General features: G+C 44.3%; 1 protein-coding gene across 2 annotated transcripts in view; it reads right to left on the bottom strand.

Annotated features, from left to right (window-relative positions):
* LOC131074118 (pentatricopeptide repeat-containing protein At1g76280) overlaps positions 1-15009 on the bottom strand; it is a 254542-nt gene that overhangs the window by 88472 nt on the left and 151061 nt on the right. For both annotated transcript variants that reach the window (XM_058010671.2, XM_058010672.1), the window contains one exon: positions 1083-1178. In XM_058010671.2, the coding sequence (XP_057866654.1) occupies positions 1083-1178 (96 nt within the window). The remainder of the gene's footprint in view (positions 1-1082; positions 1179-15009) is intronic.

Below are 15009 nucleotides of genomic sequence, written 5' to 3'. Positions count from 1 at the left end.
TAGAACAACGGCCATGGTTCTTAAGATTCTACTTGCAGAACCATGGTACAACTGTCTCTCAGTATAGCTGTAATTTTTATGATTATATGAACTAATTTTCATTTATTAGAATGATGGCACAACAGTTTCTCAGGATTGCTGCATTTCAAATAAATAAAAAGTAGCACAGATAAAATTGCAGCTATCCTGAGAAATAGTTGTGCCATGGTTCTGCATTGAGAACCTTAGGAAACATGGCCATGCATGGTGCACTTCTAATCCATAAGGCCATTGTTCATAATATTCTGCTTGCACAACCCTGGCACAACAGTTTCTCAGGATAGCTGAAACTTTATCTGCCAAATTAAGAAAATACAGAGAAAATTGGAGCTATCCCTAGAAACTGTTGTGCCATGGTTTTACAAGGAGAATCTTAGTAATTGTGGCCGAACATACATGGCACTTGTAGTCCAAATTCTAATAATTCAACTGAGAAATAATGGGGCTCCTATATGACCTTAAGAGAAAACTGCAGCTATCCTGAGAATTTGCTGTGCGATGATTCTGCAAGTAGAATCTTAGGAACTGTGGCCATAGTATGCATGGCACTTCTGGTCCAAATTTTAATAATTCAACTGAGAAATTAGTGGCTTCTCATACAAGCTCATCAAAAAATTAACTCAATTATAGCTGGGGCTTTGTTCTGCAGAAACTTTGACCAGTGCATTTGAAGTTGTTTCTAAGAATTGAAATACCTAAACCGAATGTAGACTAAGAGAATCAATATTTTTTTGTCAATTAATATCTATGCCTTCAATAAAAAAGAATAGAAGTTTGTACAAATGTCCCTGCTACAATGAAGTAAAAAAGAAAAATATCAAATTATGTTAATCTCTACATATGACCAAAGTAGGTAAATGAGACTCAAAAGCACAATTTATAATTGCTAACCAGTACTGCTAAATAAAAATCCAATAAACAAAAATAAAATAGCCAGAATTAAAGCCAGGAAGAAATTACCAAAGACAATTTTCTTTCAATTATCAACCTCATTTAGTTATCTCACACCCAATAAAGAATCTAAGGAATATGGACTTGCATACCACTTCCATGCCATGAATAACTCCTCTCACAACAATTACAGCTTTCAAATATGCATTATATGTTGCTTGCAATGGCTCCAACCCAAGCCTGTGCATCTGTGCAACAATACAATCACAAATCCAAATATCTTAAAACTAAAGCATGACTACATAAAATTTTAAGATCGCATCAACAACAAAAGATATAAGCTTGATAACAGGAACTTTCAATGAGAAGTACAAAACCAGTTCATTAATTAAGTTGAAAAATTGAAAAGCAATGACTCTGACATTATGAGATTGAATATCGTACAAAATCATTCCTACAAAAATAGATATACTACTCCTCCTTATAACTATCAAAATTTACATCCCCAAACTTTTGATAACTTTAATGGGATGAATTTTCAGTGAGAAGACATTAGCCAGAAGAATATCATCCAATATTTCAGCTTCTAAATTTCTTTATTTAGTTAAAAACATATTTATTGCTTTTAGCATGTATGTGCCTCTTATCAAATAGAAAAAGCCACGTGCACTTTAGGGAGACAACAAAGTACAAAAACATAAAGATTAGATCTGAAACAGAAAAAAAGTCATTAACACATCAAGGAAAGTGAGAATAAAAATAAACCAATGAACAAAGCTTTCAGTGAAAGGTAAAGCAGAACACTCTTTCTCATCTGTCAAGTGCTGTCTTCTGTTTTCCGAAACTGATATGGTTTCCAAGTTGGTCCTGGCTTCTTTGTGATAACTATTTGAAGAGTGACAAAAAAAGAAGTGCGACGAATGGACTAAAATATAGTTGATAATTGTATTGTATCAACAATCGTTAAAACTTAAAAGCAAAAAAACAATAGTCTATGACCAAAATTCTAATGGAAATTACCCATCACAGTTGCATCAAAATACTAAACCATTCAAAATAAGATATAAAACCACTTCAGACTTCGGCAGGCTTGTGGGGGATATATGCAATCCTTTGCATTTGCAAGGGGCTGCAGAAATCGAGAATTTTACAATGAGCACTGGAGATCAGGATTGAACAGTGGCAAATCATTGGATTCATTCACCACTGATTTGAGGGCCTTAAATGAAACATTTGACCCATCTTCACTAACAGGACTGTTTCAGATTGAAGCTTTGATGATTCCAATAGATTCTGCCTGGTAAACGGTGATGAAGTTTAGATTGTATTTTACGAATTCTAGTTGTTTGGTGCAATTTTAAAGTTCCACCTTTCCCAAAAGGAGCTCAGCACAATTTCATCATTGATATCCTTGCCCTAAACATTAGGATGCTTGTTGAACAGGCATTTTGAGCCATTGTAACCCAGTTATACCCCAGCAATAGGACCTACTAGTTTTTTGGTATGTTGTCAGAAAATTGACCCCAACTAACACTTATTGAGTTCCACAATGGAATTCAAACACAGTCTTCATGGACACATAAACCCCACCAAAAGTAAATTTGACATTTTTGTAATATGACACTATAAACAATTTCAAGAACAACAGAACACACTTCTAATATTATTAATTCCTCCAAAAAAAGGATTACACAGGTGCCTTGTTATAGGTTAACATGGGTGAAAGCCTAAATTTTTTTCTAACATCAACTACAAAGAAAAAAACAAAATTTAACAAATTAAAATTAAATCAAACCACAATAAAGGTGATATGATTTTTGACATGGAAAAACGGTTTGACAGAAGAAAACCTCACATGAATTTATGAATATGGTAACTTGAGTTCTTACAATGCTTACAATCTCCACTACCACCAAAAAAAAAAAAAAAGACACATGACAGTTTCAAGACAACAATATAAGTATGTGCCACCATAAAGAAAAACAGTAGAAAACCATTATTTTATGGAGGTGAAAAAACGTAGTTATGTGTGCAACTCCAAGCCTCCATATTTATCACCTTGTATTAGTGTGCTCTTATGTGTTTTATTCCTCATGACAAGATGCAACAAGAAGTATGAACAGGTGTGCAAAGAAAATGAGAAACACTCCAATATTCCTTGTAAAGAATATAGGGACACCTAACAAAGGAATTGCAATCCAATATTCCTTGTAAAGAATATAGCAACACATAAGAATGGAATTACACATCAAGGAATCTTACCTAAAAACACAAATGAGTTGTAGGACAATCTAAATTAACAAGCACACAAATAATAATCATAGCCACTTTACTAAGGACAAAACCTCATTAAATATAGGAAAAATCCATACTCGAAAGGACAATCAAGTTGAATAGGAATTCTGCATAAAAATTCAAATAAATGAATCTATCCCACAGTGCTAGGACCTAACAACTAGGACTGTAGTGACAAACGAAAGACTAATTCTAACAATTTTATATTTCCTAGAGGTAGTTTTTTCGACTTTAGCAAGTCTCCCCTGCAAATGGAAGCACTACAATCTTAAACACTACCCCTAATCAATTTGTGCCTAATAAATTTTAGGGATAACATATTTTGCTTCAGTGAAGCTGTAAACCATAGCAGGTTGAAAAGATTCTACAATGAAAACCAAACCAAAATTCTTGCACAGCATTTTTCCTTATGGTTTTCAAATGCTATGATCAGCTTAGCCTAGATACTATGAAATCCACTAAAATAGCAATTTGGAGTTTGCATGGAAACCATCTAAATCATAAAATGTAACCATCACATAAACGGCGGCAAAGCATTCCTCATTCTTTTCCATCTGTAGAAGTACATGTGCATCCATGCCCTTGAGATGAACAACTATTTCTAAGCAAGAAAATCCTAATTGGGTAGTTGCAAGGCCTTATCACATCATTAATGGCATTCTAGGTCATGTAGGGAGGCATTTGCGAGTGAACAAGACCAAATAGGACAATTTCAAAGTTTCAAGGATCGAAGGCCTAGGATAACACATGACCCATATCAATGTCAAGGAGTTAGGGATCTATACTAAGCCATGTTTCATACTTAAAGTAGACAAGGATATCTCCACATCTCCGACTCCAAAAGGACATATGAAGTTATCAAGAGTCAAGGACTTGAGATACCAAGGAATTCATCCCTTTAGGTATACAAATTGAGGTAGGTCTGAACTTGCAATCCAAATGAGATAACATAGTGAAATATGTCACCGATCAAGGTTTGGGTACAACGCATACCATATGATACATTTCAAGGATTCCCACATCTTCGACTCTAAAGAAGTATATAGAAGACATCAAAAGTTAGGGATTAAAGATACCAAAGAAAAGATGCCCAGGTAAAGGGATAACAGAAAGTGCAAATCTGAAATGTAACGTAGAGTGCAGGATTGAAGAGGAGTGTGGATGACAAGCATGCAGGCAAGATAAAGTCTAATACTATAACAAAGGCAAATGAAAAGAGCTAAGGTTAGAGGAAATGGATGTCAAGAAAACTCCAAAGTTTCAACAGGGAAAAGTGATGAAGGCAGGCAACGGATGAAAAGAATACCTGAACGAGAAAGACTGATATCTCAATAGGAACAGAGAGAACTATTAAGTTGCACGAAAAGGCATACTAGGAAGGGAAACTACAAAACTCCAACATTCAACACAATCCTTGGAAACACTTAAAACCTCCACACTTGGAACTTTTTAGGATCCTTCGCAACTTGTAACACATTGAGAAGCACATAAAGGATGACAAAGGACAGCATAGACAAAATTTGAACTGAAGACTCATACAAAAATTTATCACATCAGGTATGTGTGACGAGAAAAATGAGATCTAAATACACAAAAGAGCTAGGACTCAAATGAAATTCAGCACTACAAATTTGAGTCCCAACATATTTTACAGCCACTAGACCTGATTTGAGGTGTGTTGTGAGTTTCATTTCCAAAATCATGACAGCACCAAAGATGGAACATTAAATCGCAGCAAAGAGGGTGTTGAGTTATGTGAAAGGGGCACTTAACTTTGGCATTCCGTAGAGAAAAAGAACCGATCCTAAGCTATGTACAATTACTGATTAAGATTATGCAGCTTCGGTGGATGACGCCTAGATTAGGCATGGATGTAGTCACATGGGCCAACAAGAAGCAACATGCAGTAGCTCTATGTAATGTCCCCACTTTGAAATAGAATTTAATAATAAATAATAATAAAATTTAAATACAAATAGAATCTAATAAGTAAAGATGTGCAGGGATAGGAGCAAATATCCCGTCCAGGCATTGTTGCCGAGAATAATCATTATGTTATGTTGTCATATTATGTTATGTTGTCGTTGGTAATAATGAGTTACGGCAGTCAGTTAGTTAGTCATCCCGAAGGGCAGTTGGATGCAATGGTTGGTCGCACCCCTTCGAGTGTTATATATTGCATACCTTTCCTTTTTAGTATCATCATGATAGCCGTATCTGGGTGTAATGTTATAAGCACTTGATGTACATGGACTGTTGAATTAATACAGAAACTGGTTCTTTAATATATTTCCATTATGTTATGTGCATTTACTTTCTGAATTTAATCGTTTACCTGTATGTGGCAAACATCAGGCGTCGTTGCCTAGACATACTTGGGAAAGGAAGGAACGGATGGAGTATGGACACGATGGGCCTACCCGTTGGTGAGATTAACCCAAAGGCTGACGACGCGCAAACAGAGCTCTACGACGGAGAAGACACTGCAACGAGGGAATTCTCAATCCTGCTTCAGGTGGCCATCGAGACCTACATCCGAAGAGAGGCCACGGAGGCTGATGTCCCAACAAGTGCCGTGTGGACCACACTGGAAGTTAGCCCGGTAGTGAATCGGTTGATGAACCACCTCCCCCGATTGCTTGCACAGGCATCACTGGCACAACGAACTCGCCTGGAGGAGATTGCCCGTGAGGAGCGATGCCAACAAGCCCTCCAATAGTATGAAGAAAACAGTCGTCGCTGGGAAGCAGAGCATGATGGCACGAGGCCAAGCGGAAATTGACACAAATTGAATAAAGAACATTCTCTATCATAATAATGGTGTCGTACTATTGACACAAATTGTATCCGACGAGATGAATTAATAAAGAAGTGTTCTATTTTTATGTGGTGTTGCTATTTATGGAGATGTACGGGAATTAATGCCCAACCTATTAAATAAAGATAGAAATAAGAAGGCACAAAGTGAGGAGTGGGAGGCCGCACAAAGGGCCTTGATTCTGGAACAACAAGTAGAACCTAGACTGAGGCTAAGGCAACTTGCCAAAGGACGACCTACCGAAGGGTTGCCCGTAGGGAACCAAGGAGGTGTCACGGAGGGTGCAGAAGCCAAGGAAAATTTCTACGCTTCGCCAGAACACCGTAGGGTGAGAAGCCATGAAGAGTTTTTGGAGGAAAAAAGGCTACGAAGGAATCTAGTCGAAGAGACCCGGGATCAGTTCAAGAACTTATCCCTTACACCACGCAATGAGGACCGCCGAAGGGAGCCAGCAGCGAACGCGGGTGAGAACGGAGGTGAGGGCAACCGTACGACCGTAGGTGTAGAGGAGCCGCACAGCAGACAAAACACCGTATCCCTAGGAAACACCACCGGTGCGGGAGGAAGTGGCGCAGGTGCACGACGAACACAGCCACCTTCGGGGACACGACCCTCATCAATGGCCAATAGGCAGAAGCTGCCAAAATTCACCGACGACGGGAAGGAGGATCCCATCAGGCACTGCAGAACCTACGAAACCATATGGGCGGCCAATGGTGTCACGGACCAGGACAAATGGACGACGCAATTTCTAGCAACACTACGGGGAGTTGCCATCGACTGGTACTCGGATATTGACAAAAATATAGTGGCCACATGGGACACGTTGCGGAAGGCCTTCGAGAAGGAGTTTCGCCTACTCCGGGATGACAATAAAATAGTGGCAGAGATATACAACACTAAACAAGGACAAAAAGAATCAGTTCGTGCCTACGAAAGGCACCTGAAGGAGCTAATTGGGAAAATGGAGAGTCAGCCTACCAACAGACTCAAGAATAGGTGGTTCGTAGAAGGCCTAAAACCCAATTTGAAGAAGAAAATGAAGATAGTCCCTCCTTCATTATACGATGACGCATACAATAGGGCTATGGACTTAGAAAGTGAATACAAAACATCCAAGAAAAAGGGGAAGTCCTCCTCTAAGGAAAATGATTCTTCCTCTAATGAGAGTGGTAACAAGGGGTCGAAAAAGAAAGTGGCAGCCCTACAGAGGGACATGGAGGGCATGATGAGGCAATTTAAAGCGATGAAAGGCTCTACTAGCCAAACCGAAGGAGACGTGTGGTGCACGGAGTGCAAGGAGGAAGGACATACGAAGGGTACATGCCCGAAGAAGGCCTTTTGCGAAATTTGTCAAGTAATGGGACACTCCATCAAGGAGCGCCCATACAATATGAAGGCTCGAAGTACGAAAGTGTTGTTCACTGAGCAGGCCACAACATCCACACCAACGGATACGACCCAGCAAACCAACACAACGGCATCATCTGGAGGTTACCGAGACAACAGACGCAGTGGCGGAAGGAATAACAACAATAACAATAACCGAAGCCATGTCCAGTATGACGCCAAGGGCCGACCAATGATCCAATGTAGGGCATGCAATCAGTGGGGGCACTTCACTTGGGATTGCACGAAGGAAGCCACCCCTCAACACCTCTGTCGATGGTGTGGGCTAGGTGACCATGAGGACACAAATTGCCCGAAGCCATGAGTAAACCTTTTGAACATCGAACCTATGAAGGAAGAAGTGTTGGCAATCACAAGGGCACAGGCCAAAAAGGCTACATATCCAGATCCTCGCACAAGGACCGAGAGGGTGTGGGAAGCAAGAGACGAGATCACAAAGGAAATGGCCGCACGAGGGGAGAAGAGAGAATCTTATGGCAAATATTGCAAATGGAGGTACCCGTGAAGATTCAAGACCTCCTTGAAACCATGCCGCATTTGAAAACGGCTATCTTAAACTCCGTACCCACACAAGTGAAACTGAGGGAGGTCGCAAGCCCCATTGTCGACCCCATGTTGTTAGTAGTCAATAGCGGACGCCAACCGGCGGTGGTAGAAATGGGCATCCTGGGGACTACCTTGACGGACATCATTATGGACGGAGGGTCAGGAGTAAATGTGCTCCCAGAAGACACATGGAAAAAACTGGGAAAGCCTATGTTGTGGCCTCCCACGTTCAACCTACTAGGGGCAAATCAACACGGGATTAAACCCCTTGGTACCCTCATGGGCCAGCGGGTGATGATTGGCCCGCAGCCATTCGTGTTGGATTTTGTAGTGATTCCACTGAAGCAGAAAGGGTACGACGCCATTCTCGGGCGTGGGTGGCTCATTGCAGCAAAAGTGAACCATAATTGGAAGCGGAAACGTGATCAATCTCCGTATGCAGATGGTGAGCAAGGAGTTAGCATCCTCCTCCGACTCGAAATCTGAGGGAGACCAGTTGGGGGAGGGTGGAGACGGACGCAACATGGAGCCCAATGACGGAGGGGTGTTAGAACTGGAAGCATGCTCGGGGGATGACGGGGACTCCTTGAATGGCCTCTTCCACTGGCAAATGAGAGATTATGAATTGTTTACACCCTCGTGCAATGTATTGAGTATCGAGGAAGAACCAGTTATATTTCCTCCAGAATACGGAGAGTACAAGGAAGGGGAGGCCTCGGTGAATGACACGCCGGCACACCAGTTCCCGAAGGGGGAGCCTATTAAATATCAGGAAGCCAATTTGAAGGAGACAAATCTTGGGGGGACGAGTGACCCCAAGATCATCCTTGTCGGAGATGACTGGAATCCGGTGCTGAAGGCCGCAGCCTTCAAAATTTTCCTTGAATACAAGGATGTTTTTGCATGGACGTACAAGGACATGAAGGGCGTGCCCCTAGAGCTATGTGTACACCACATAACATTGGTACCAGGAGCTCAACCAGTAAGGAAGCGGCCTTACCGTATGAACAAAAATTATGCGGCATGGGTGAATGACAAAATTGAGCGGATGTTGGAAGCGGGCATAATCTTCAAAGTACAAACAAGCGAATGGGTGTCTCCCATTGTGATTTCCCTCAAGAAAGAGGCCAACCAGATCCGGATCTGTGTTGACTTCCGATGTCTGAACGCCGTCACTATTAAAGACCCGTTTCCCATACCATTCACCGACAGCATCCTCGAGGAAGTGGCTGGACATGAAATCTATTCCTTCATGGATGGGTTCTTTGGGTACAACCAGATATCCATCGCCAAGGAGGATAAGTTGAAAACGACCCTCGTGGTAGAGGACGGTGTGTATGCATACAACCGAATGCCCTTCGGACTATGTAATGCATCGGCAAACTTTCAACACATCATCTTGCACATCTTCGACAAGATGTCTGTAAGGAACTTCAAAGCCTTCCTGGACGATTTGTCTATTTACAACGGACAGGACATCCACCTAAAAGCCCTCGGGGAGTGCCTAGAGAGATGTCGAAGGGCACGGTTGGCCCTTAATACGAAGAAATGTAGATTCATGGTACCACAGGGAAGATTGCTTGGACACATTGTGTGTAAAGAAGGATTGAAAACGGACCCTGACAAGATTCGGGTCATAATAGAAATGGAAGCTCCTACGGACGTCACTGGGGTAAAGTCCTTCCTTGGTCATGTAGGGTACTATAGGAGGTTCATCAAGAACTTCGCTGAGGTATCCCACTCGTTGGATAGTTTGACACGAAAAGGGGAGCCATACATCTGGAAGAAGCCACAGAGCAACGCATTTGAAGAGCTAAAGACGAGATTGATGGGAGCACCCATACTCGCATACCTGAACTGGGATAAGGAATTCCACATTCACATGGATGCTTCAAACTATGCCATCGGGGCTACATTAGCCCAGGTAGGAGGGCACGAGTTGGACCATCCCGTTTATTTTGCGAGCAGGTTGCTCTCGAAGGCTGAAAAGAACTACAGTACCATAGAACGTGAAGTCGTCGACATGGTCTATGCCGTATAGAAATTCCGTCATTACCTACTCGCTACACCATTCACATTTTACATAGACCACCAAGCGCTCATGTATTTGGTAAACAAGCCTATTATCCAAGGGAGGATAAGCCATTGGATATTGCTACTACAAGAGTTCACATTTACAATTGTGGTAAGACCAGGGCGAAGCCATGTCATAGCCGATCAACAGTCCCGGATCAAGTCGGGGGAACCTTTGGAGGGAGTAAATGATGATTTCCCGGATGCGCACTTATTCCAAATAGCTGTACTCCCTTCATGGTACAAGAAGATTGGAGAGTACCTGTCGACGTCCCGATTCCCGGAGGATATGCCCCTAGGGGAACGGAGGAAGCTAGTACTAAGAAGCGGGACCTTTTCACTGATCAATGGCTTACTCTACAAAATGGTACCAGACCAAGTACTAAGGTGTTGTGTCATGGAGGAAGAAGTCCCCAGTGTATTGAGAGAGGCACACGAAGGACCCGCAGGCGGACATATGGGCCCAGACACTACGGCCCGCAAGGTGCTTCTGGCAGGACTATGGTGGCCAACCATACATCATGACGCCAAGGAGTGGGTCGTGGGGTGCGACACTTGCCAACGGACGGGCAAACCTTTGAAGCGGGACTTCATGCATCTCAATCCTTCGTAGGCACAGGCTCTCTTCGACCGATGGGTACTCGACTTTGTAGGGCCTCTTAAGGCTAGGCGTACACAACGATGTCATTACATTGTGGTCGCGACAGAATACTTGACTAAGTGGGTGGAGGCGAGGGCTCTTCCAGATAACTCCGCAATAAGCACAGCTAAATTTATCTATGAAAAAATTATTACGCAATATGCCATACCTATTCAATTGACCAGTGACCGAGGGGGCCACTTTGTGAACCATGTCATACGCCTGTTGACCACAGAGTTTAAGATTTTCCACTCATTATCGAGCCTGTACTACCCACGTGCGAATGGGCAGGCCGAGGCCACTAATAAATTATTGGTGTCGGTAATCTACAAGTCTTGCGGAGTAGAAAAGGAAGACTGGGAAGAGAAATTACCCTCCGTATTATGGGCCTACAGAACGACTTACAAAGTGACCACCGGTCAAACTCCATTTCAACTGATGTATGGTCAGGAAGTTGTGGTGCCTGTCGAATTCATGGTACCCAGTCTCTGAATAGCAATTGAAAATAGACTCGGAGACATGGAAAGCCTGCGGAAGAGGCTTTAAAACTTGAACAAACTGGACAAGCGTCGAATGGTGGCGCAGTGGGCCACGGAGGCCACACAAGCCAGAAGAAAAGTATGGCACGACAAACACCTAAAACAGATAAGATTCACCTCGGGACAGCTAGTTTTGAAATACAACGGAAAAAACGAGATCAAACCAGGGAAGTTTAAGGTGAGATGGCTAGGACCCTTCCGAATTCGCGAAGTCGGGGCCATCCGACTGACAACGTTGGACGGAAAACACGTGCCCGAGGTTGTGAACGGCTCCAAATTGAAACCGTACCGTGAACAACAGCCGCACTAGCAAGTCCTCCGGGACAAAAATAATTTAAAAAAAAACAAAAAAAAAAAAAGGCCACAGTGGAACCACCAAAAGGTGGGACCACCGTGCGGTGGCAACACCGAAAGGTGGGACCACCGTGCAGTGGCAACACCGTGCGGTGGAAACCATCGCAAAAACACCGCCACCAAGCATAAAGGCACGCAACCCGCACAAACACGCAGCCCGCACACACACGCAGCCCAACCGCATATGCAAGACATAGTCGCACACGCCACACGAAGCGCACACTACGCACACGTAACCGCACACACAGCCATAGGCATTCGGCCTGAAGACAAAGGCGACTTGATTTCCAACATACCAATAACCATTGCCGCAGGGAAGGGGAAGTGGTGTAACGGTTTTTAGGGTAGCCATATCTCAGCTAGCAGGTTAAGGAGGCAAACTACAGGGAATGCATTCAACGGGCAAACGTCATTGGCGAGCAAAGTTGCAAACAAACATGGACAAGACCACGAGGGTTTTACCATCCGGAGTTCGAGTTGCAGGAGGTACCGATATAAGCGCCAGCAAACAAAAACACAAGCCAAAGATAGCCACAGCCACAGCCACGGGAAAGGTTACCACCGATACTATTGTGTTCGAGGGTTTGAATGGAGCCGAGTGCTGCAAGTGGTGGCAAGAGAATGTTGCCGATCACGAAGTGAAAAAAAATTTACAGCGAGCAGGAGTTCATTGGGCTATCCAGATGCCGGTTTTTCCCATAAAGAAATTTGAGGTACCGCTGCGAATGATGGTCGACGTGTTTGATGCCACCTCCAGAACGAGCACGTTTGACTACGGCAACCATAGGCTAAGGGTTTCTTTCATAGCAGCTAACTTTACAAGGGAATTTGGCAAAACAAGCTGCAATGGGAAGAAAGTGGAGTTAAAAGCTAAGAAAATGAATAAAGACACAAAGGAACACTGGGTGAAGATGGTTTCCTGCAGCCTTACACCGACTGAACTGGCCTCTATGACCAACGCCACAAAAAATAGGGGAATGAAAAACTCATTTATAGCCTAAGGGCCGTGGCGCTGTATCATGGATGTCGTGAAGAGTCAACTTACCGGGTCCAGCCATGCATCGGATATCGCCCTACCTCAGATTATTTGGATGAATGGACTTATGAATGGAGTGCAGTACGACTGGGCTACAGTACTGGCTGACAGGATGTATGAGTTCATGACTCTACACCGCCGCACCTTTTACATGTCGCACTACGCCATTGGGTTGTTCCTGGAGGCTATGCGTTCCCAGCTGCCGAAGGACGAAGTAGACATCAAACCGGAAGGTAGTCTGGCACCAAGGGAGCCACCCATCTTCTATTGGCGACATATGGATGTAGGGCTGACACCTGCGACAGGGCAGAAGAGGCGAAGGCAGGATGTGTCTGAGTTTGACAACGTTGACAGTGGGCGGGAAGAGACCTCGGAAGCCTCGAGTGACTCAGATGGAGATTGTGGGGCAAGCTTAGTCGAGGCCGTACCAACATCCAAACCCCCACCCCAAGTTTTGTTCGCCACACCCATGTTGACTGCCTCAGCGCATTTGAGTACATCTACGGGTGGCATTGCGTCCATTTCGGGCCTTCGGGGAGCGGAGGCCACCAGTAGTAATGGGGCTGCCATCAAGGACAGAGGAAGGGAAGATAGAGATAGTTCCATCAGAAAAAGTAGGTGAATCCATGCCCACAGGGAAAGTGCAGGGGCACGATCAGACAGTGACAGTAGCAATATGCGGGGGGATACTACACCCCCTCGAGGAGGACAATTGGTTGAGCAGGGAGTTCGAGATGATACCCATGTCGCCTAGGCTGGTTACTACCATATCTCCCTCACGGGCTACTCCCGTGCGTGGTGACCCTCGGGAGGACTTAGACGCAGAGGTTGTGGACTTAGATAGCGAAGGTCCCTCAGGGATGTGACACACTCGATGGAGGTGCAGGGCAGGGAGCTGGCACTGGAGTACTTAGCGGAGATCCACGTGGACAGCCAGCGAGGCAGGGTAGAGAACCACACGGAGAGGAGGAAGTCAAGCCAAGTAGACGTGGAGGCGTACCTCCAAGATATGGTGGGCCGAGGGCAGACTTACTTTCAGGAACAAGTACAGACTTATCTGCAAGAGGAGGTCCGCCGAGGGCGGGAGGTTATTGCTTCCCTTCAGTCAGAGGGTCTCGACAGCACCGTTCAGGAGTTGGAACGGCTGCTCAGGTTTAAGCGGGAGGGTTGTCCGTAGGCATTTGTTGCCTGTTTTGAGAGAGGCGGATGGCCAGAAACTGAGACGGCAGAGATGTTGACCGCATGGGTAGTGAGCACGCCAATAGTGGAGAGTAGAGTGGAGTCTCTCAGGAGGCAGATTGAACAGACCTTCGGGGAAGTGTATCACACTCTTCGCCGAACGAAGTCCGTATCTGCAGGACATCTGACTGTGAGGGTGGCCGCGGAGCGAGCTCAGGAGGAGTTGGCCACCCAAGTTGACATCGTGTAGAGAGACTTGGACTGTCGGGAGGCGGCATGGGAAGCCGAGAGGGCTCAATTTGCTGCCGAGAAGGCACGGTTAGCTACAGAGTTGGAGGACACAAGGGCAAGACAGGCGACCCTGAGCACTAGTCTAGTACAGGCGCGAGAGACGATGGATGCCAAGGAGGGAAAACTCCCGGATGGTTATGTCTGCAATTGAGCACAGGAAGGTTGCTGACCGGGACCTGCAGGTGCGAACACAGCAGCTGTATGATCTGCGCGCACGATTGACATCAGCATCATCAGCCCTACCACCTGCTTCTTTAGGGACGCCCCCTCCGCCCCCTTCTTCTTCTATACCTTGATTCTGTTTAGTGTATGCCCATCATCTCTATTTTTGTATTAAGTCCTCTGGAGACGACTTCTTTTCTTGGGGCGGATGATGTTGCCGGGAATAATCATTATGTTATGTTGTCGTATTATGTTATTTTGTCGTCGGTAATAATGAGTTACGGCAGTCAATTAGTTAGTCGTCCCGAAGGGCAGTTAGACGCGACGGTTGGTCGCACCCCTTCAAGTATTATATATTGCATAGCTTTCCTTCTTAGTATCATCATGATAGCCGTATCTGGGTGTAATGTTATAAGCACTTGATGTACATGGACTGTTGAATTAATACAGAAACTGGTTCTTTAATATATTTCCATTATGTTCTATGCATTTACTTTATGCATTTAATCGTTTACCCGTATGTGGCAAACAGGCATGGCAGAAGAAAGATGCGAATGGAGTTGCATCAGGAGCGAATGTTGTCCCGCATGGCACTCCAGCTCAGGCAAATTTGACTACCAAGCCCACGCATAATCCAACACAGAGGAATGGGTGGTTAGGGAACAAAAATATTTTCAAGAGGTGGAATCTAAAGAACATTTTATTTCCTAGTGTCATATCTACCATGAAATCCATG

The sequence above is a fragment of the Cryptomeria japonica genome, chromosome 4, assembly GCF_030272615.1.
Source record: "Cryptomeria japonica chromosome 4, Sugi_1.0, whole genome shotgun sequence".
NCBI lineage: Eukaryota > Viridiplantae > Streptophyta > Pinopsida > Cupressales > Cupressaceae > Cryptomeria > Cryptomeria japonica.
The sequence above is the reverse complement of the archived record's forward strand: the minus strand, read 5'-3'. Positions and strand labels throughout refer to the sequence as shown.